The sequence below is a fragment of the Lithobates pipiens genome, unplaced genomic scaffold (assembly GCF_037356315.1).
Source record: "Lithobates pipiens isolate NorthernLeopardFrog02 unplaced genomic scaffold, aLitPip1_a1.2 Scaffold_28, whole genome shotgun sequence".
In the NCBI taxonomy this organism is placed as follows: Eukaryota; Metazoa; Chordata; class Amphibia; order Anura; family Ranidae; genus Lithobates; species Lithobates pipiens.
Genome location: NW_027507789.1, coordinates 31,347,179 through 31,368,843, shown reverse-complemented (window position 1 = coordinate 31,368,843; position 21,665 = coordinate 31,347,179). Strand labels below are relative to the sequence as shown.

The window sequence follows — 21,665 nt, the reverse complement described above, 5'->3', positions numbered from 1 at the left end:
CCATCTGTCATCAGTGCAACGTATCAGTGCCACATGTCATTTTCCTGGTGCTCCAGGGCCTTCAAAAGTGTAATGGGTAGTCAACAAGTTAGATGTGTAATTTATGCTCCGAGAACACATGATGGTACTCCCTGCACGTTGGGCCTCTCGATGTGGCCAGGCTGTGAAAGAGTCCCACACATGTGGTATTGTAATACTCAGGAGTAGCAGAATTTTTTGGGGGTGTCATTTGTGGTATACACATGCCACATGAGAGATATAACCTATTACAATGACAATTTTGTGGGAAAGAAAATGAAAAATCTTAATTTTGCAAAGAATTGTGGGAAAAAAATGACAACATCAAAAAGCTCACCATGCCTCTTACTAAATACCTTGGAATGTCTACTTTCCAAAAAGGGGTCATTTGGGGGGTATTTGTACTTTCCTGACTTGTTCGGGTCACAAGAAGCGAGATCGGCCACCAGTACATCAGATGTGATCAATTTTGTGCGATTCGCACCACAGCTTGTAGATTCTTTAACTTTCACAAAGACCAAATAATATCCACTAATTTGGGTTATTTTTACCAAAGATATGTAGCAGTATAAATTGTGGCCAAAATTTATGAAGAAAAATTAATAATTTGCATAATTGTGTCGCAGAAACAAAGAAATATGCGTTTTTTTTTTTTTTTTTGTTTTTTCAAAATTTTCGGTCTTTTTTTCATTTATAGCGCAAAAAATAAAAACCCCAGAGGTGATCAAATACCACCAAAAGAAAGCTCTATTTGTGGGAAAAAAAGGACAAAAAATTAATTTGGGTACAGTGTTGCATGACTGAGTAATTGTCATTCAAATTGTGAGACCACCGAAAGCTGAAAATTGGTCTGGGCAGGAAGGGTGTTTAAAGCGGAGGTCCACCCTAAAGTGGACCTCCGCTCATCGGAACCCTCCCCCCCTCCGGCGCCACAATTGGCACCTTTCAGGGGGGAGGGGGGTGCAGATACCTGGACAGTACAGGTATTCTGCAGAAAGGGGCGTAGATTACGCCCCTTTCTGCAAGTGCCCCGCTGCCTGCTGGGAAACGCACAGATCCCAGAGGCAGCGGCGACCGTCCTTATTGCGCAGCGCGATTCGCGCATGCGCAGTAGGGAACCGGGAAATGAAGCCGAAAGGCTCAATTTCCTGATTCCCATACCCAAGATGGCGGCGGCAGGACCCGAGAGACGATCTAGAGATCGGCTTCGGGTGCCGACATCGCGGGCGCGCTGGACAGGTAAGTGTCACTATTTTAAAAGCCAGCAGCTGCAGTATTTGTAGCTGCTGGCTTTAAAAAAAAAAAAAAACGCGGAGTCCCGGCGGATTCCCGCTTTAAGTGCCCAGTAAGCAAGTGGTTAAAGTGTATGTGTTGCCAAAACCTTTTTTTTATTTATATTTTTTGGGGGGGGGGGGTTGAGTTGAGATTAAATTTAAAATTCCTAAACTTTGTATTGCTCTCTTTATTGAGGAGATTCTTGCTGTCTGCTTGCCCTGTTGGCCATTGTCACTGAGCTGAAAATTAATAGGAAATTTAAAATAAATCTTCTATATCCAATGCAGGGTGGATACAAGTCAAAGTGTTATTAACTATTTTTTTTTTTATTTTTTTTTTTTGTGTGTGTGTGTGTGTGTGTGTGTGTGTGTGTGTGTGTGTGTGTGTGTGTATATATCTATCACAGCTGCTGCCCTGTAGCAGTAAGACTGCTATAGGGCAATCAGCAAGGGAAGCATTAACCATTTAATAACTGGGCCATAGCCAAATGATGGCTAAAGTGCCGCTCGATAACTGGATCACAGTAAAGGGCCAATGACAGCGGTCCTCTACCACGTGATCATGATTAATGTAAACAAACTAGTGTCATGTCCAGGTCTCTCTGCTGCTCACACCAATCGTGTGAGCAGCAAAAGGAGAAGCTGCAGCGTGAGTTTTGTTTTACAAATTGCAAGTGTCCCAGTACAAAAAACAGCTCAAGTACATGGTTTTACTGACGCCCCCTTTCCTTCCCCAACTGGTAGTGAAGATGTTTATCAAAACTCAAAGTGGAAAAAGCAGCCTCACCCCCACCCCGGCAGTGTCCTTTTTTTTTTTTTTTTTCTGTCCAAATGATGTGGCCCTAAGGCTTGCTTCACCCTGGCCAGTGCCCTGAAAAGAAAATACACTTGTGGTTGGGGTGTGGCCCCATTGACTGGAATAGCCCAGTTTGACAGGCGAGGTCTCCTGTCAACTGCAAAACCTTGTGGCTAGGGTTGCACCGATACTGAGCATTTGTACAAGTATCGGTACTCCTGCAAATGCACAGATAGCTAAAACCGATACTTTCAGGCTCGGTTCTTTTGAGCTGTCAGCGGGTCTCCCCAGTGTTAAAGAATGCCGGTAATTTGGAGCTGTCAAAAAACAAACAAAAAAAACGTGCAGAGCCCGCCAGGAAGTCGGCGCAACGCTGTGCTAATCACAGGCAGTGAGACATTGCCCGATGTGCGGCTGCAGAGATTGGGTAATGTCTCACTGCCTGTGATTAGCGAAGCGCTGCGTCCACTTCCTGGCGGGCTCAGCGCGCGTTCCATGCGGACACGCCTGAGCTTATCCCTACTTGTAATCCATTTTTTTTTTTCTTTATTATTTCTTTATTTATTTAAATAATTTTTTTATACTATTTATTTATAATTATTATTATTTTTTTAATTTTTTTTTACAATGAGATCGGTACATCCCTACTTGTGACCATGGCATGTGAACAGCCTCCTACATCTGTATTTTACACTTTAGCTAATATTATTGCCACAGCAGCTGAAGAACTAACTTTGGATGCGACCGAGGATTCCAAACTTAAATTAGTATAGAACCCGTACATATCATATTGCTTTACATAAGTGACCGAAGGCCCCCCTTTGTATGCTGATTTGCTGATCTCTAAGAAACCTTTCCTGACTCTAACGGAGGTTGCTACTGTTGACTTTTACTTTAGCAACACTAATTTCCTGGCTGTCGTAATATCTGAATTGTAGACATTTCCAACTTGCTTCATGTGCATACTTGTTGTAGGCCTATTTAAAAAAAAAAATAATAATAAAAATTCACGTAAAGACTGGTTTACCACTTCCCCATTTCAATGATCTGGAAATAAAGGTGACTTTTTATATGCTGATGATAAAAGGAAAAAGATTCCAAGACCTGCAGGATCGGATGTTTAAGGTCACCACATCCCAAAATTGATAGAGGAAAAAAACACAGAACCCCCTAAGTGGGTGGGACTTTTTAAGTGGTCAAAAACAATACTATATCATATAAAACAGTAGTTTGTTCCAAAATAGTATATTCAATAAAAGACTTTCTGTCATCAAAGACAGAAAAGTGCATAAACATTCGTATAGATTATGATGCATATACATTATACAGACATTTAGGCTTATTAGATGAACCCGACGTTTCCGGCTTGATGCCCTTCTTTGGGGTCTTTTAACATACAGAGCCAGGTTTGTATTGGAGAAGCATATATGTCATTAAATAAATAAGCATAAATACAATACGTACAAAAATACATCTCAGGGATAAATTAGAATAAAATGACATAAAACACAAGAAAGTGAGCACTAAATGTCACGTACCAAAACAGTATCCATAACCCAAACAATGTGGGGAAAATGGGTCCCACATATCAAAAGGATAAATACGTAAGGAAGCTGCTGTCCTAAGGTCTAAAAAATAAAGAATAAATATGCTGATAGTATTTTTCATTTCCACATTTTATGTGAGAATATTGAAATAGAAAAAAACACAGGTGGGGCTTTATATGAGACCATGGCCATCCAGCACACAGGTCTCCATCCCTATTTGCATAAAATATAAAAAGGGGGAAAAATTGGGGACATTGGGACTTTACATGAAACACACCACTCGGGCAGGATGAGACATTGAACATAATAGAGATATTGTATAATAACAATGGGCATAATTCAGTAATTGGTATATATTTGATTCAAAGATATGATACAAAAGAAATAAACATGATTAGTACGTCATATTGCAATAAAATTCATCGCAACAAGGTACACAAACATGATTAATGCAAGTCTTGTAATAGAATTCATAATATAGTAAGCTATATACAACATGATTATAATTAGTATCAAAAATACACCCACAGTATACACAGACATAATGAACATAATCTAATAATTCAATGGCTCAGCCGGATAAAACGCATGGTAACTGTGACAAAACATCAACTATTAAAGCTCTACGCGTTTCGTGGAGTAATATCCACTCGTCGGGAGCAGCTATCTGGGAATATCTAAAATGAAAAATAGATAATAAATTAACACTGGAAGAGAGGGATCAAAATCTATGGTCCTAGCCCTCTTACCTGTGGGTATGGGTAGAATTGTGTAAAAACCATATAACTTGTAGATATACTTGATGGTACCATCAAGTATATCTAAAAGTTATATGGTTTTTGATCCCTCTCTTCCTGTTTTAATTTATTATCTATCTATTTTTCATTTTTAGATATTCCCAGATAGCTGCTCCTGACGAGTGGATATTACTCCACGAAACGCGTCGAGATTTAATATTTGATGTTTTGTCAGTTACCATGGGTTTTATCCGTTACCGTTAGAGGCATTTGGTGAAAAGAATGTCCAAATGCTCCTAAACGTCCGTTTACCAGCAGCAGTGTACATGAGGCCTAATAGATATCTGGGTCATATGACCCAGATATTTCCTAGCCTGTCTGCAGGGAAACTTAAGCAGGAAGAGTTTCTAGTCCTCTGCTGTCAGTCACATGGAATACAGAGTAAATACGAATAAACCGTTTTTTAGTTTGGATTTCAAATATATATATTTTTTTTGTATGACAATCTTTATTTTGTGGAAATGTCAGTGTGGGCTGATTTCTGCCGGTCACAGGCTGTGTCATGCCCCTCCAGACTTTGTCTAAGAATAAGAGAGGTGAAGCCTCCATAGATCTGCATGTAATATCCCACCCACATTGTGTTTAGCTGGTTAGTGGGCATGGAAGAGGAGGAAGGGAGTAGGGCTGTCATATACCACTGTGTAGACGCCCACATGTGTGACTCTATAGTCACATGGGCTGCTCAGGAGCGATTGGGAGGAAATGCTCAGCATAGAAACGAACACTGCTCTGGAAAACCCCTAGCTGAATTGGGGACATGGACAGAAGGGGGAAGATAGAGAGCAGCATGATCAACCAGGTTTTTTGCAGAAAACAAATCCCATAGTGACTGAGTGTGAACAGCATGTAATACATCTTTTTTTTTTTTTTTTTTTTTTTTTAATGAGGTGGGGTTTAGTGAGACTTTTAAATTGCTTTAGTGTTGACACTATGCTGATTGGCCGTTTACTACAGAACCCTAGCTGTCAAATGATGACCTGATCTCTAGCCTTATGTGCACACCAGGGTATCTAGGTGATAATTGGTCCTGGTTGGACTGATGATGCAAGTATGTATGTGCCATTCATGTAGAATCCACGTGAAAGCAGGAAATCTCTGTATTAGGCACTGTTACTGCATTGTAAAACACCTGTCACTGCACACAGAAAGCAATTGTTTTCTGTGTGTCCCATTCACACTGCAACACAGTACATAGCTGCTGTTTTATCACAGCACATTGGGCTGCCGTAGAGTGACATGGTTGAAGTTTACTTTTGTACACCTCAAAGTTTGTACAAAAAAGGGGAGCTGATTCAGGCACCACACTACCCCCTACTATCGGGAACAGACTGCTGCTAGAGAGGTAAAGGGTTTTCTTTTATTGTTTCAATTGTTGTAAATCGCAAAAGGTGAATTATGTAATAATTGTTGCTATGTATGTAGTATGATTTCTTCTTCACTGTTTATGTTCATTTTTGGCCCTACTTTAACAGTCATGATATGTTATTTCCTTTTTTGCCTTTGTTGTCTCTAGAACATGGTATACAAGGAAAACATCTACAGGATCTCACAGAGGAACACTTGAAAGAATTTCAGATCGGGTAAACCTTTTTTTTTCCTGCTTGCTCTGTTGCGTTTCTAGAGGATAAGAGAAATGTTTTTCCTTATATTTTTATATATATATATATATATATATATATATATATATATATATATATATATATATATATATATATATATATATATATATATATATATATATATAATTTTTTTTTTTTTTTTTTTTTTTTTTTTTTTTTTTTTTTACATACATTTTCTCACACAAGTGAGTACAGGCATACCCCACTTTTAAGTACACAATGGGATTTATTTGCTAAAGCTGGAAAGTGCAAAATCAGGCTCACTTCTGCATAGAAACCAATGAGCTTCCAGATTTTATTACCAAAGCTTAATGTACACCCCTCACATTTTTGTAAATATTTTATTTATCTTTTTATGTGACAACACTGTAAATTTGCTGCCCCCTCCAAAATACCTCAACGCACAGCCATTAATGTCAAAACCGCTGGCAACAAAAGTGAGTACACCCCTAAGTGGAAATGTCCAAATTGGCCTAATTAACCATTTTCTCTCCCCAGTGTCATGTGACACATATATATATATATATATATATATATATATATATATATATATATATATATAATGTGTGTGTTTTTATTTTTTGATGATATATTTACAGCATTATTGATGCAGTAGTTGCATGTTAATGGTGACAGTGATTTCCTATTCCTAGTATTAGACTTGGGTTTATGTTAAATCTGAACTCTTGCTGAGCTGTTGTATACACAGATTGAATACATATGCATGAACTCACTTACATGCTGAAAAGATTTGTCATCCTCTTGACCTGCCTTGTGATGCAGGTACTCCTGCTAGACAGCTTAGCCAGCTTGGTGACCTTGCTTTTCAGTGCAGGCTATATAGTTTTGTCACAGACCCCCCAACTACAAGTGTAAACTAACACTTTGTAAAAGTAATTTCTAAAAAGAAAATGGAAGAAGGAAGCACCAATATCCTTTCCATGCGCTGTGTGGTGCCACTGGAACAAACTATGATTCCCATCATTCAGTGGGAATTGTAGCTGTAAATTGGTGTGACAGATTGAATTTCCTGGCCTGTCAATCATGGTTTTGTTATTGTGGGTGGGGACAGACCAGGAGTCTGAGATGTCTGGGTCCTCCCACTACAGCCACTCATGTTGTTGCTGTTTAAAAAAAAAAAAAATAAATAAAAAAATAAAACAAACTGCAATGGGGAAGATACAAGACTGGTGGCCCAGAGAAGGAGCAGGTAGAGCAGACACCGACCTTTCAAACGGGTAAAAAGGGACATCGAGCCTTGGTTATAGTGATCACAGACCTAGCATGTGATTTGCACCTGCATTGCTGTGCCGATCACATGTGATGTCTGTATAATTCAAGTTTAGCCATACAGTTTGTATATCCCTTTTTCTATTAAAATGACATGCCTCGCCTTGTTTGTGTGTTTACTCAAAATGTTATGTTTTTCTCTCAAACCAGGACCGTAGCAGAAAGACTGGATTTGCTCCATTGTTTTAGGACACTGTTCCAAAATTCAATCAGTATTATGAAGGTATGTCACTTTTAAAGAGGAAGTAAACCCTCCTAAACATGTTTAGCTTGTTAGATAATACTTTTCTCAGGCAGCTGATCGCTGCCTGAGAAAGTGAACTTACTTGTTACATTTTCGTAAAAACCGCCGTTTACATTTCCGTGACGTCAGCCGCGCTTGCGCAGTGTGGTCGTGCGAATACGGCGTATACTGTATTGCCGACTTTCATCTTCCTGCCTCTCTGCCTTTTTTTAATACGAGGCATTCTCCTCATTGCGGCAGAGGAGAAGTCTCGCGTTGTAAAGCTATCCCTGCTCTTCCTGACACTCCCCCTTGTGACTGAAGACGTCACGCAGGGGAATGAATCATAGAGGAGAGCAGAGCAGAGCTTGTTGTGACTGTTTACTGTATTGGTCACATGCTTTGTTGCCTTAGTAACGGCAACCGAGATCGAGGCTTGGTTAGGATTTCTATTGACGCTACGGCGCATGCGCGAGATTTCCAGAGTGAAATCTAACTAAGGGCGGAAAAGACGTCCGGAAAGGACGTCAAAGCCAGAATTTGAAATGGCGCGGGCGATACCCGGAAGGGAGATAGTTTGGAAACGATAAAAAAAGGTATTTACAGCGCTCGTTTTGAGAAATAACATATATAGGATGAAGGCTGATGTACAGTATTAGAGTAACAGTAGAAAATTGGAATTTTTTTGGGCGGGTTTACTTCCTCTTTAAGCATTCCATATACCCCCCCCCCACCAAGTAATGTTCAGGAAAGGAAAGAGACTAGTCTGAAATACCCACCTTTCTTCTGCAGTCCTTTAAATAATTTTCTCTGCCCAACCTTAAAGTGGAAGTCTAAGCTTAAACCTGCTCTCACCCCCATTCTAAGCCCTATACTAACTATTCTGTAAAGGAAAGGTGTAAATACTTAATCTAAGGGCAGTCCAGTCGCATGATCTCCCCAGCGGCCAGCTTCAAGTGGTTGTATAGGCTCAAGGTTTGCTTGTTTGTTTGTTTGTGTGTGTGTGTGTGTGTGTGTTTTTTGTTTGTTTGACCTTCATGCATAGAAAAAGCCTGTGTCCAGCAGCCCACCTGAGACACCTGGGGGCGGTGCGCTTGCAGGACAGGAAAAGTCCTGCAAGCAGCATCTTTTGGAGCTGTGTATACACTGCTCCCAAAACGCCTTGCCCATTGAAATCAATGGGCAGTGCTTCGGCAGCTGTGCTTTTTGGGCATTTTTTTTTTTTTAACCCCTTCTATAGAGTTTAAATGCAATCCCACAACTGCCCCCATAGCGCCACTAAAACGAGTAGCGCAGGGCGGTCTGCAGTGTGAAAGTGGCCTAAATTATTCCTGTGCATGGATACATAAGATAACATTGAGCTGCTTCTACAGGCAGAACATAAGACTAATGTAGTTGCAGCTGGGTTTTTTTTTTTTTTTTTTTTTTTTCTTTTTTTTGCTGGTGTGAATGGAGCCTTGCGGTCAGTCTATCCTGAAATCTTTTTCCATGAGTCATTCTCCTAATCTTCACAAAGACAAAGGTAAGCTGAACATTGTCGACCTTGTGATGATAACCTGGGTGCTTGTTGGTGGCAAGCCATTGAGGTTGTTTGGACAATTGTATCTTAATATAACACTAAAATAAACATGCCCTTTGTTAAAAAAAAAAAAAAAAGTAAGCAAATAAATTCTGATATCTAGAAAATGCAATGAAGGATTAGACTGGATTAGGAGGAAAAAAATCTGAATAACAGTAGAATCATTTGGGGATTTTAATGTAACTTTGTGAGCGTTTTGACTCCCTTCAGACAGTGGTTAGAAGGAACCGGCTAATTTGTGTTAAGGTGGCCATAGGTGAATCCATCCATGTGTGGCCACTTCTGTTCAACCACCCTGTTGGATAAAAGCTGCTTGATCAGCGGCTGCAACAATGATCTGTGCATTCTGATAGCGGGGGAACCTTCCTGCTGTATGATTACGATAGCACAGTAGGGGGGATCCCCCCCCCATCCTCCACACACTAAAACCATTCTGATAAATTATAAGTCTTCTACCTAAACTGTCAGTCGTGTGTATCTGGAAGATTGTGTTGGTAGTATTTGCTTGTAACACACTGGGATAGGGTAGGATGTGAATGTTGAATATTCTCTCCATCTTGTCAAATGATACTGCACTCTGTAAATTAAATTTTTACTTTACCTTTCCAGGGTACAAAAGTCTGTATGCTCATAGCTCCCCCCATCATTCTCGGGCTTCCTTGCCACAGTCCATCCTACAGCATCCCATTCTAAGCTCTGGTGTTGGCTTGGCAGGCCGAGGGATAACTTTTTGCCCCCCTCACCATGTGACAAGGTTTTTTTCATGGTGATTCACCGCTCAGGCCTGGGCACTGTTGCATATGGAACATCCATACCCCCCCCCCCAAAAAAAAAAACACAGAAGCACTGCACTATTAGCAAAGTTTGAGACATGGTGGGAACACAGTGAGGGAACCTTGCTGTGTAAGCATACATGGTTGGGGGCAGGTGGGCTGTGTGCATACACAGTTACTTTACCTGAAGTTCCGTTTTTCAGTTGATAAACGTTATAAACGGACTAAAAGGCCACTTTAAGGTGATTGTAAACGATAACCTTTTGTAAAACAACCCATTCAGTTTTAAAATAAAAATGTAAAGACAAAACTGCTTAGACATGCGTAACTATGCATATTTCATATCTAGCTGATGCCACTGGAGGTTGGAAATCGCTGAGGTAGACACCGCCACTTCGGTGATCTCTATCCCTGTGGCCCATGTCAAGCAGCTGCCCTGCTGCAATTTTAACACAGGAGGCCAGTTGCTTGGCACGGGTGCTATTTAGGCCCCTTTTCACACTTGTGTAACTTGGGACTGAAAAGCCGCATGACAAGTCGCTCCCCAATGATTTCCAATGAGTACCATTTATATCTGTGTGACTTCAAAGTAGTCCCTGTACTATTTTGGTCCGACTTTGATGTGAGTTGAGGTCCATAGACCTCAAGTTTACACGGGCATTCCCTGAAATCTTGGGGAAAATCGCGTCTGCGGCAGTGTGAAAGGGGTCTTTAGAGAATACTTTTGTGTCTTCTGAATTGGTGAAAAGCGATCTCTGATTGGACAAGGTTGAGAGTGTGCGCTCACTGCCCCTGCAACTCCACCTCATCCAGACAGATTGCCTTGCCTTGCATTCTTTAAAAAATCCAAGGCAGAGCAGCACTCTGTGATGCAAGGATGGAGAAAAGAACGGCTGCACACCACAGGAACGTCCCAGCGATTTTATTCCAAAAATAGCAAATGACAGTCAGCAAAGACAGAGTGTCCGAACCCAGGAGATGACGAGTGCGTTTCACACTGACCTCAGTGCTTCCAGTTTGGCGAAGTACTGAGGTCCGTGTGAAACGCATGCGTCATCTCCTGGGATTGGACACTCTGTCTTTTGTTGGCTGTCATTTGCTATTTTTGGAATAAAATCAGTGAAACGTTCCTGTGGTGTGCAGCCATTCTTTTCTTCCTTTTTCTTCCTTCCCTGATCATTGGTGGCGAGCTGTGGCTTGCACCCAGCGCATCCTGTAGTGACTGCTCACCTGGAGTGGCGTCTTCCTTGTCTGAATACTCTGTGAGGAAAAACAGAGGAAATGTTGATTTATGGATTGGCACCCAAAGTTGTCCTTTTAGTGGATTAATACATGGTCTTAGGGGGAATTGATGGGTCATAACACTACAATCTGCAGCCACAACATGTGAGCCCACCATTACAAGGTAAGGCAAACGCATGACATTGGGAATATAACTACACCAATACCTAGTCAAAACAACAGCAACATTTGCAAGTGCACAATGTCTTCTCATTTCTTTTAAATCTTTGAATTTTAGGCGCTAGAAGTCAACATGAAATGATTGTCCTATGATTCACTGGGATCTGTGCAGGAGGAAGAATCGATTGTTTGGGTTATTTTCTCTCTGCTCTATGATTGTCAGCACGATGTCATTGAGCAGTGACTTTTTATGTTAATTGAAATCTATTCACAGGTTAAACTGTGTTCCGTATGCGACCTCAGCACCCCCAACCCATCCTGTTCTCCAGGGTCACACAAGACTTTATTTTATTTTTCTCATTCCCAGTTCAAAATCACAAGGTCACTCTGCCCCTGTGCTTGCCCAGAGCACACACTAAGATTCCTTGGTATCATCAGCTTCTCAAACAGGAGCAGCAGATAAGAGCAGTCTCCCACTGATAACTTGTTTTATAGTGTTTTGAAAATAGTTTAGTTTTTTTGCTTTAACCAGCAGCTGTTGTCGGGTGTATTGATTGTTTTCCTTGTGCTGATAATTTCTGTTCCCTGAGAAAAGTGTACAAAGACCATTTTTCTCATGGTGCTATCGGGTTTTATTTCTGTTTTTCTTGCCGGTATAAGCTAGAGCTTCAAGTACCCAGCATAGAAGAACAACTTTGCTGTTTGCCAGAAATGGACACGATGCAAACCCAATTTAACCCCTTAGTGCCGACTGTACGCAATTTTGCATTTGTGGCTTGAAGGGGTTGCAGGCATCACCGAGGTACCGTGTGTGTTTTAAAAAAAAAAAAAAGAGTGGGCGGTTGGCTTTTTAGGGATAACAACCGATGCGGCCTTCCGCCGCTCTTCCTGGACCTCTCATCCCACCGGGATACCTGATCCACGATCCGGCGCATCTACCGGTGTTCTTTTAAAAAGCTGCTGCCAGAAAGTGCAACCAAAGTGACGTTCCTACAGTCAGAAGGCGGCAAGCGGACATCTTTTTACACCCACCGAGGTCACACCTTATTTTTACCAGTAAACTCTGCTTGTATAGTGAAATACAGAAGTTTTGATGTTGAATCTTAAAAGCAGCGGTGTTCTGTCAGATAAGCAAACATGTGAGATCAGCAGGCTTGCCGCTGCTTTTAAAATTCAACATCAAAATACTGTACTTCACAATATAAACTGGTAAAAATGTGTGAAATGCAAGACTTCAGTGGGTGTAAAAAGACGTCTGCTCACTGCCTTCAGAATGCAGGTGGGTGTACCAAGATGGCCGTGCCAGAACGTCACTTTCGTTGCATATTCTGATGGGTAGCGGCTTTCTGACAGGACACTGGCTAGGCTGAGGCTGGAGGGAGAATGTAAAAAAAAAAAAAACTTTTTTTAAATTTATTTAACCACTTCAATACAGGGCACTTTCGCCCCCTTCCTTCCCAGCCCAATTTTCAGCTTTCATCGCTCTAGCGCTTTCAGTGACAATTGCGCGGTCATGCTACACTGTACCCAAATGAAATTTTTATCATTTTGTTTGCACAAATAGAGCTTTATTTTGATGGTATTTATTCACGACTCCATTTTTTATTTTTTGCAATATAAGCGCAAAAAAAGCGGAAATTTGGAAAAAAAACAATATTTTCTTTTTTCTATTTTAAAAGAAATCCAATAAAATCTAATTTTGTCATAAATTTAAGCCAAAATGTATTCTGCTACATATTTTTGGTAAAAAAAAATTCAGTTAAGTGTATAATAATTGGTTTGTGTGATCACGGACATACGTACGCAAATGATCATGTACAATGTGTGCAGATAATCATTGGGACATATGTGGGGGACATGTTTTTATTATTTGGGGACATTGTGTTTATACTGTGTGGTGTGTTGTGTGTTTACATTAAACTGGTGATCAGTGAGTAAAAAGCTGTAAAAAAACAGCTCATACTCACTGATCGCCGGCTGCAGCGATCTGCTCTCCTCTCCTCAGCGATGACTTCTGTGTGAGGAGAGGAGGAGCCGATTGCCTAGCAACCGGCTGTTTGTTTACATCGCATGACGGCCGTGATTGGACACGACCGTCATGTGATCAGGAGGGCCAATCGCAGAGCCCTCCTGCCGATCTGAGATGTGCCGTGTCCGGGTGACACGAGCGCATCGGGATCGCGCCGCTGAGCGGGCACGCGCGATCCTGCTCCTTCTGATGGACATTCCTGAACGTCCTATCAGAAGTAGACGGCTCCCACCCGGCCGTATATGTGCATTGGCTGGGTGGGAAGTGGTTAAAGAAACCGCATACGTAAGTCACGTATGTAAACAGTGTTCAAATCACATGTGAGGTATTGCTGCGATCCTTGGAGTGAGAGCCAAAATACTAGCACTAGAATTCCTCTGCGACTAACCTGGTAACCGTTACAATTTTATTTATTTTTTAAAGCGCCGCTGGGGATTTTTAGGTACCATAGTTTGCCATTCCACGAGTGTGCGCAATTTCAAACCATGACATGTTTGGTATCTATTTACTTGGTGTAACATCCTCTTTCACAGTATATGAAAAATTGAGATAACTACGGTTTAGTGTGGGTTTTTTTTTTTTTTTTTTTTTTTTTTTTTTTTACCACTTCAGCCCTGGAAGATTTGGCTGCTGAATGACTGGGCCATTTTTTGTGATTCTGCACTGCATCAATTTAACTGACAGGGTGACATGTCAGCTGACACCCACTGCTATCCGAGCCTGTTGTGAAATCCATACGGGTGGAGACCTTATTTTCCATTTGTCTGGCAGATCGGATGAAAACCGACAGACGGTCCGTTTTTCATCTGATCTCCCCATAGAGGTGACTGGGGCTCTGACAGGTCTGCCTCTGCACAGTGAGCAGAGACGGACCTGTCATCGGCCTGCTCAGCGGAGTGATCCCCCCCCCCCCCACCGAGCAAAGTGGAGTCCATTGAGTGGACCGCTCGTGTGAAAGCCTCAAGTATAACATAACATAACATAACATAACATGTTTATTTTAATATAAAAAAAAAATTAGGGTTTTAATGTCACTTTAACCTTTTGTATGATAAAGATAATACAATTTGGAATATAAAATGAAAAAACAGTACTGTCTTAAAGTATTAATAAACTAAATTGTCTAAAAGTTGCTGACAGGCAGGCAGGGTTTTTTCATTATCGTACCGTACACAGAAATCAATTCATAGATCATTAGTTGTATGCCGCTGCCTTCAAGTGAGTGAACACTGGCAAAAGATTCACTGGGTCCAGCTGCTTGTGCAAGGCAACAAATCCCAGGCGCCAGGTCATCTTAGAGACTAGAAATTGCGTCTTGGAGCCTAGGCTTTTGTCAGCCCATTCACTGTTCTGCGCCGCTGTCCCGACTCCAGAGTGTGCTGTGCGCTCTGAGGATCAGCCTGACACGCCAGGGCTGCATCCGGGGGGGGGGGGGGGGGATTTCCTGGACCAGCCTGCTTATTGAATGTGTAGGTGCTACATTGCTGCTGCACAATTCTTATGTGTGAGCTGAGCTGATGGTTTTTGGGCTGAATATATAGGGCTGTCGGTTTTCAGGATTGGGAAATCTTTGAAAATTTAGGAATGTCTGTTTGCTAGATTGGGCTGTCTTTTTGCTACATGAAGATGTGCTTTGCAACGGATTAGTAAGAGCTCCACCTCCTTGTTGCAGCCTTTTAGGTTGAACCTGAGATGGCTCTTTGACTATGCCTGTGAATAACGAGGAGCCCTTAAAAATCTGTCACAGCAGAACTAGTGATAGGAAATCAGAGTGCTAAAAGAACACAGGTTAGGGGACACTGACAACCCATACTACACCCCGCACAGTGATGGGTAGAACTCTCGCCTAGCAGTAAAAATGGTTGCTGGTTCAAATCCCAACCATGACACTACCTGCCTGGAGTTTGCATGTTCTCCCTGTGCCTGCGTCGGTTTCTTCCGGGTACTCCGGTTTCCTCCCACACTCCAAAGACATGCTGTCAGGTTAATTGGCTTCTGTACAAAAAATTGGCCCTAGTATATGAATGTGAGTTGGTGACCTTGGATTGTGGGCTCCTTGAGGACCAATGTGAGTGTGGGATGTATCTGTAAAGCGCTGCATAAATTGACAGTGCTATATGGGTATAATAATTTTTTCCAACGCTTCTAAACGCAAACATGGCAAAAATGGACATTTTTTAAATGTGGGTTTTTATCCGTCAAGTTAAATCGTTCAGAAGAGGTTGAAAAAAGTCCCATGTACATGAAGCCTTAATGATCAAACCATTGGTTGATGATCCTTTTTGCTTTTTGAATGTGTGGGGTAGATAAATGGAAGTTTGAAGATTTTAGCTGCGAATCTTTACTTATCTGTCCATTGTCTGATGTCAGTGAATGTATAGGGAGTTTTTGGTTAAGGTGCTGGGCTGGGAAACCCCTGTGTAAGAAGTGTTTAATCCTCATGGCCTTCAGGGGGGGGGGGGATGTGTATTTGAACCAGCTCTTGATATTCTTCTCAAGGATGGTACTGGTGACACAAAGCTCAATAGAATTTGCACCTAAAGAACAGCCTGCAAAGACTTCTCCATGTTAGGAAACATCCCTTCACTTCTGTTCCCTCAATCTCCTCATTAACCCCCTCCCTGGCTCCCTGTCCACCTGCTTCAAGGTCTGGCACTCAGTTTGCCAAATCCTCAGAAAAGCCGCTCCTCCCTCGAAGGATGCAGGTGGAGTTTGTTAACTTGGATGCTTGGACAGCTTGCATCTCAGACACCTGGGTGCAGGAGGTGGTATCTCAGGGCTACAAACCCCCCCCCCCCCAGTTTCTCACCTCCACCCTTCCTTTTACTCTGCACAAATTAGCAGATCTCCATCAAGCCCTCTCAGGTTTTATAGTTCTGCAACAGAATAGCTTCAGGGGTTTTTACTTCAACCTTGTCACTTTTCCCAAACCCAAAAGTGATGTTCCCCCTATCTTGAATTTCAAGGCTCTGAATGTTTCTGTGGACATTAAAGATGGTTACCTAAATTTACCCATCTTTCTAGCACATTGGCAATTCCTATGCTTTGCTTTGGGGACAATACACTACCCGATTATGGCTATGATCTTCTTTTGGCCTCTTGTCTGCACCTTGTGTGTTTTTCCAAGCTGCAGGCCCAAATATTAGCCCCGCTCTCGTGGCATTTCCAGTTATGGGATACTTGTCCTCTCAACAGAAGGTTGTCATACAAGTCAGTAAGGTTTCTGCAGATAGTGTGTCTGCTTGTCCAAATGTTGTTATAGCATTGGGAGGATCCTGAACCTTCCAATATCACTGGAACCGATTCATCACTTGGCATAACTGGGCCTGGTTGTGGATGCATCTGAAGCCAGAATATTTTTTCTTCAACAAAAAAAACTTTCTTTTAGATTCTCCTGTCTTGGTTCAAATCAAACTCAACCAGTCCAGAAGCTGTCTGACTCCCAACTATTTTCATGAGAGTCTTGGGCTTTATGGTGGCCTCCTTCGAGACAGTTTCTTCTACCCACTTGAGACAATTGCAACACAACATTCTGTTGTCATGAAACATGTCTGTCTGATCTTGGGACAGACAGACTCCAATAACTCCGACAAATGGGTTGCCCCTGGCTTGTTGGCTCAGGAATCTGGCTTTGCCATTCTTTGTTTCCACCTTTTAAAAAGATCCTTAAAACCTACCTCAACTCGCCAGGCTTAATCTATTCCTTACTTCAAATCCTAAACCTAAATGAGGTTTATTTGGGGATTTGTCACTGTAATAACCTTTTAAAAAGCTTTACCCCTAAAATTGTAGGGGGGGGGGGGGGGAATTCTCTGCTAAAGCTTGCAGCAATAATAACACTCATGGAAGTGTTGTTTTTCCTTGTTCCCCCCCTGCAGCTCTAACTGGTTCACCTCCTGCTGACCTTCACATCGTTGCTGATTCCTAACTTCTGAGTAATGACTAATGATGTCACTGTGAACCAGTGAGTGCTGCAGGCAACCCAGCAGATCGAAACAAATATTTGTTCTACTAGGCAGAGTAGAGTTGTGGTTAGCGACACAACAACAAACACCAAATGAGCCATCGCCAATGGCAAACACAATTTGGCAAATACACCAAGGAAACCATCATTTGTCAAATACATAGCAACACTTCTATCCACATAAATATGGGGTATTCATGTGCATAGAAATATCTCTATGTATTTGACAAATGGTTTCCTTGGTGTATTGTTTGTAGTTGGCGATGGCTCTTGTTTTGTGTTTCTGTCGCTAACCACTAAATTTTTTTTAATTTTTTTTAAATTTGCTGTTTCAATTGTATTTAACCTCCTGTGTTTGAATAAAAGATTTTAAATTTTTTTATTTTTTTATTTCTCAAACTTTTTTCTTTTTCTTTTTCTTCGTGCAAAATGTTTATACTGATTGGTGTTGTGAATAGTGTTAAATGAATGAATAAATAAGATGTCAGACAGCAAGTTTTAATGAACACATTTTTATGGAGATGTAGTGAAGCCTTTTCAGCATTTAATTTTTGTGGTATCCTGTACTGGAAAGCTACGCCTATTGATGTATTATTGCTGCTTTGCATTTTAATTCGTTACTTTTTTTTGTTTTAGGTATTCAATGATCCAATCCATGGTCATATTGAGATGCACCCCCTGCTGGTCCGGATTATTGACACTCCACAGTTCCAACGTTTGCGGTATATCAAACAGCTTGGTGGCTGCTATTACGTGTTCGCAGGAGCCTCCCACAACAGATTTGAGCACTCTATTGGGTATGTTACCTAAAGTTTACACTCCAGCCAGACTTGGGGGCGGGATTTGGGAGGCCTTTTAGATGCAGGACGTGCAGTCTTATCTGCTCAGTGCTTTAAAGCCTGGTGCATACTACTAGTTTTTGTGGTTGTGTGTTTTTGTTCAACGCTGTGTGTTGAATGAAAAAAGAATTGACAACTGCTGTACTAACAGTCCGATGTTAGTACAGCAATCTACACCCACCCCCCCCAGAATACTCAGGTTAGCAGTTGGCTTAAAGCGCTGATCGGGAGGCAGCCGGCTGCTGACTTTCCAGCATGCTCATCAGATAGAGGCCGGCCAAAGGGCCATACACTCGGGCCATTCGACATTGGGCCTGTATGTGTACTAGCCATTAGTTGATCATGGAGCAGGTTACAGAATCCGAATAATGAAAAAAAATAAATAAATAAATAAATAAAAATACTATCCACTTTTTGCTGTAACTGCTGTGTTCAGTGTGACAAGTATGTGCCCTCCCTTAGCCCTTCCTCTTGCTGGTATGCATAGGGTTATAGCTGTACAACGTCTAGTCAATCTTGTTTTACATTTACCAAAACTATGTTATAAATTTCCATACAGTGCTCAACCACACTACAGAAAGGGAAAATATGGAGGTGTAGATAAAAACCACAATAAACCGCATATGATGACACTTCTTAGGAGGTAATAGGAAAAAGGAACACACACACTCACTCTATTAAACTAGTACAAACATACAGTGCCTTGAACAGGTATTCATATCCCTGATATATATATTCCACATTTTGTCATGTTGCAATGAAAAATGTAAATGTATTTTATATGATAGACCAACACAAAGTGGCACATGATTGTGAAGTGGAAGGAAAATGATAAATGAGCAAAAAATAATTCTGGTTGGCCGCACATCCAGTAAAATCACCTTTTTATTTCAGCAAGTCCATAAAAACATGTCCAAAAACAGCTTGGCTGGTAATGCTGTTCCCCCCTCCATTTGTGTTTTTGGACATGGTTTTTATAGACTTGCTGAAATAAAGTTTATTTTACTAGACGTGTGACCAACCAGAATGGTGTGTTTTATTTAGTTGTTTATTTTTTTTACTCATTTGAATCTGTGATGAACGGGGCCAGCACCTGGTCTGTATGTTGGTGGAGATAGGAGACCGACCTAGAGTAGTGTTCACACACGAAAATGATAAAAAAAAAAAAAAATATATATATTTTTACAAATGTGAAAAGTGTATTTGTATTCAGCCCCCCCCCCTGAGTCAATACTTTGTTGGCCAGCCTTTTGCTGCAATTACAGCTACAAGTCTTTTTGGGGATGTCTCTACCAGCTTTGCACATCTAGAGGGACATTTTTGCCCATTCTTCTTTGCAAAATAGCTCAAGCTCTGTCAGATTGGACGGAGAGCGTCTGTGAACAGCAATTTTCCATTGGATTTAGGTCTGGACTTTGACTGGGCCATTCTAACACATGAATATGCTTTGATCTAAAACATTCCATTTTAGCTCTGGCTTTATATTTAGGTTCTCTGTCCTGCTGGAAGGTGAACCTCCACACCAGTGTTAAAGAGCAAGTAAACCCTGATGAGTTTTACTTCCTTTTTTTTTTTTTTTCCCCTGCAAAGTAAAAGTATAATAATAGGCTAGTGTGCATCGTATACTAGCCCATTATATTACACTTACCTGTAAACGAAGCCCATGCTGTCCCCGCTGGTGGCTGCATCTATCTTCACCCCTCTTCCTTACGGGGGGCCGCGGCCCCTGGCTCCATGACTGGACGAAGTCGCGTGACGTCACTCCCGCGCAGGAGCTGTCAGTCACTGCACTTGCAAGTGAAGAGACGGCACAGAGGGCGGTTTCTTCACCGCGCATGCGCAAATGACCTCATCGGCGCAGTGTACAGCAAATCTCTCCTCCTAAACGGCGCACATTTAGGACATATTTACACCTATAGGTACAAGTTACAACCATGTCTTTTGTAGACTCAAAAGAACCGGTTTTCTTCTAAGTTTGCCCTGTATTTGGCTCCATCCATCTTCCCATCAACTCTGACCATCTTCCCTGTCCCTGCTGTAGGAAAGCATCCCCACCACATGATGCTGCCACCACCATGTGTCACGATGGGAATGGTGTGTTCAGTATGATGTGCAGTGTTAGTTTTCTATCACGCATAGCGTTTTTTGCTTTTAGCCCAAAAGGTTCAATTTTTGGTCTCCTCTAACCAGAGCACCTTCCATGTTTCCTCACATGGCTTTCTCGCAAAACTACAAATGGAATCTCTTATGGCTTTCAACAATGGCTTTCTTCTTGTCACTCTTCCATAAAGGCCAGATTTGTGGAGTAACTAATAGTTGTCCTGTGGACAGGTGTGTGGGTTTATTTTTTTATTTTTTTTAGTTTAAGATAAATCTAAAGGAAAATTGTACAGCAAAATTGAACATGTATGGCCAACCTAATGTTCTCTAACAAACCTCTGAGGGCTTCGCAGAATGGCTAGATTTATACTGTAATTAAATTACACACAGGTTTACTAATCAGGTGACTTCCGAAGGCAATTGGTTCCACTAGATTTTAGGGGTATAAGAGTAAAGGGGGCTGAATACAAATGCACGTCACGCTTCAGATCTTATTTATAAAAAAAAAAATTGAAAACTATATCATTTTCCTTTCACTTCACAATTATGTGCCACTTTGTTAGAGAGAAAGGAGTAGAAGGAATGGGATTATTACGGTGCCTATCAATTTGGCAAAAAGGGGAAAAAATATTTTTATTAGTAGATAGAAATTAAATCGGCATAGTATGGTAAAGAAAGGAAGTAGTACCATATTTAAAAAGAGAGAGACTTTATTATGTATCATAAAAAGGTAATCAAAGAATACACAGACCACATTGATTAATTTGTACATTAAAATTCATGTCTATTCATTCTACTTGGTCGAGATTGTGTTGGCTGGTTCAAAAATATCCCGACATGTTTTGCCTTTACAAAGGCTTCTTCAGGGGAGCCAATATTAAACACCAAGAGAATTCGACAAGATTAAAGGGGTTGTAAAGGTAAATGTTTTTTCACCTTAATGCATTCTATGCATTAAGGTGAAAAAACATCTCACACTGCCCGCGCCCCCAGTCCCCCCGTTTTACTTACCTGACCCCTCGAAAATCCCGCGCTCGCCCCCGCCGTCCTCTTCGCCGCTCAGCCTGGCCGCTGATTGGCTGGAGTGGATGGATTGAAAGCAGCGCAGCCATTGGCTCGCGCTGCTGTCAATCACATCCAATGACGCAGCGCGCCGGGGGGCGGGGCCTTGTGATACAGCGAGCGGCTATAGCCGCCGGCTGTATCACGGGAGCGCGCCCGCAGTGCTTCTCACCAATGCGAGGGAGCTCGCATTAACGTGAGAAGCACCTGCGGGAGGAAGCAGAGACAGCCGCCGAGGGACCCCAGAAGAGCAGGTTCGGGGCCACTCTGTGCAAAACGAGCTGCACAGTGGAGGTAAGTATAACATGTTTGTTATTTTAAAAAAATAAAAATTTTTACTTTACAACCCCTTTA

General features: G+C 41.6%; 1 protein-coding gene across 1 annotated transcript in view; it reads left to right on the top strand.

Annotated features, from left to right (window-relative positions):
- SAMHD1 (SAM and HD domain containing deoxynucleoside triphosphate triphosphohydrolase 1) overlaps window positions 1-21,665 on the top strand; it is a 69,341-nt gene that overhangs the window by 3,384 nt on the left and 44,292 nt on the right. The window contains exons 2-4 of the mRNA XM_077459024.1: window positions 5,946-6,012; window positions 7,492-7,564; window positions 17,947-18,107. Coding sequence (XP_077315150.1) covers window positions 5,946-6,012; window positions 7,492-7,564; window positions 17,947-18,107 — 301 coding nt within the window. The remainder of the gene's footprint in view (window positions 1-5,945; window positions 6,013-7,491; window positions 7,565-17,946; window positions 18,108-21,665) is intronic.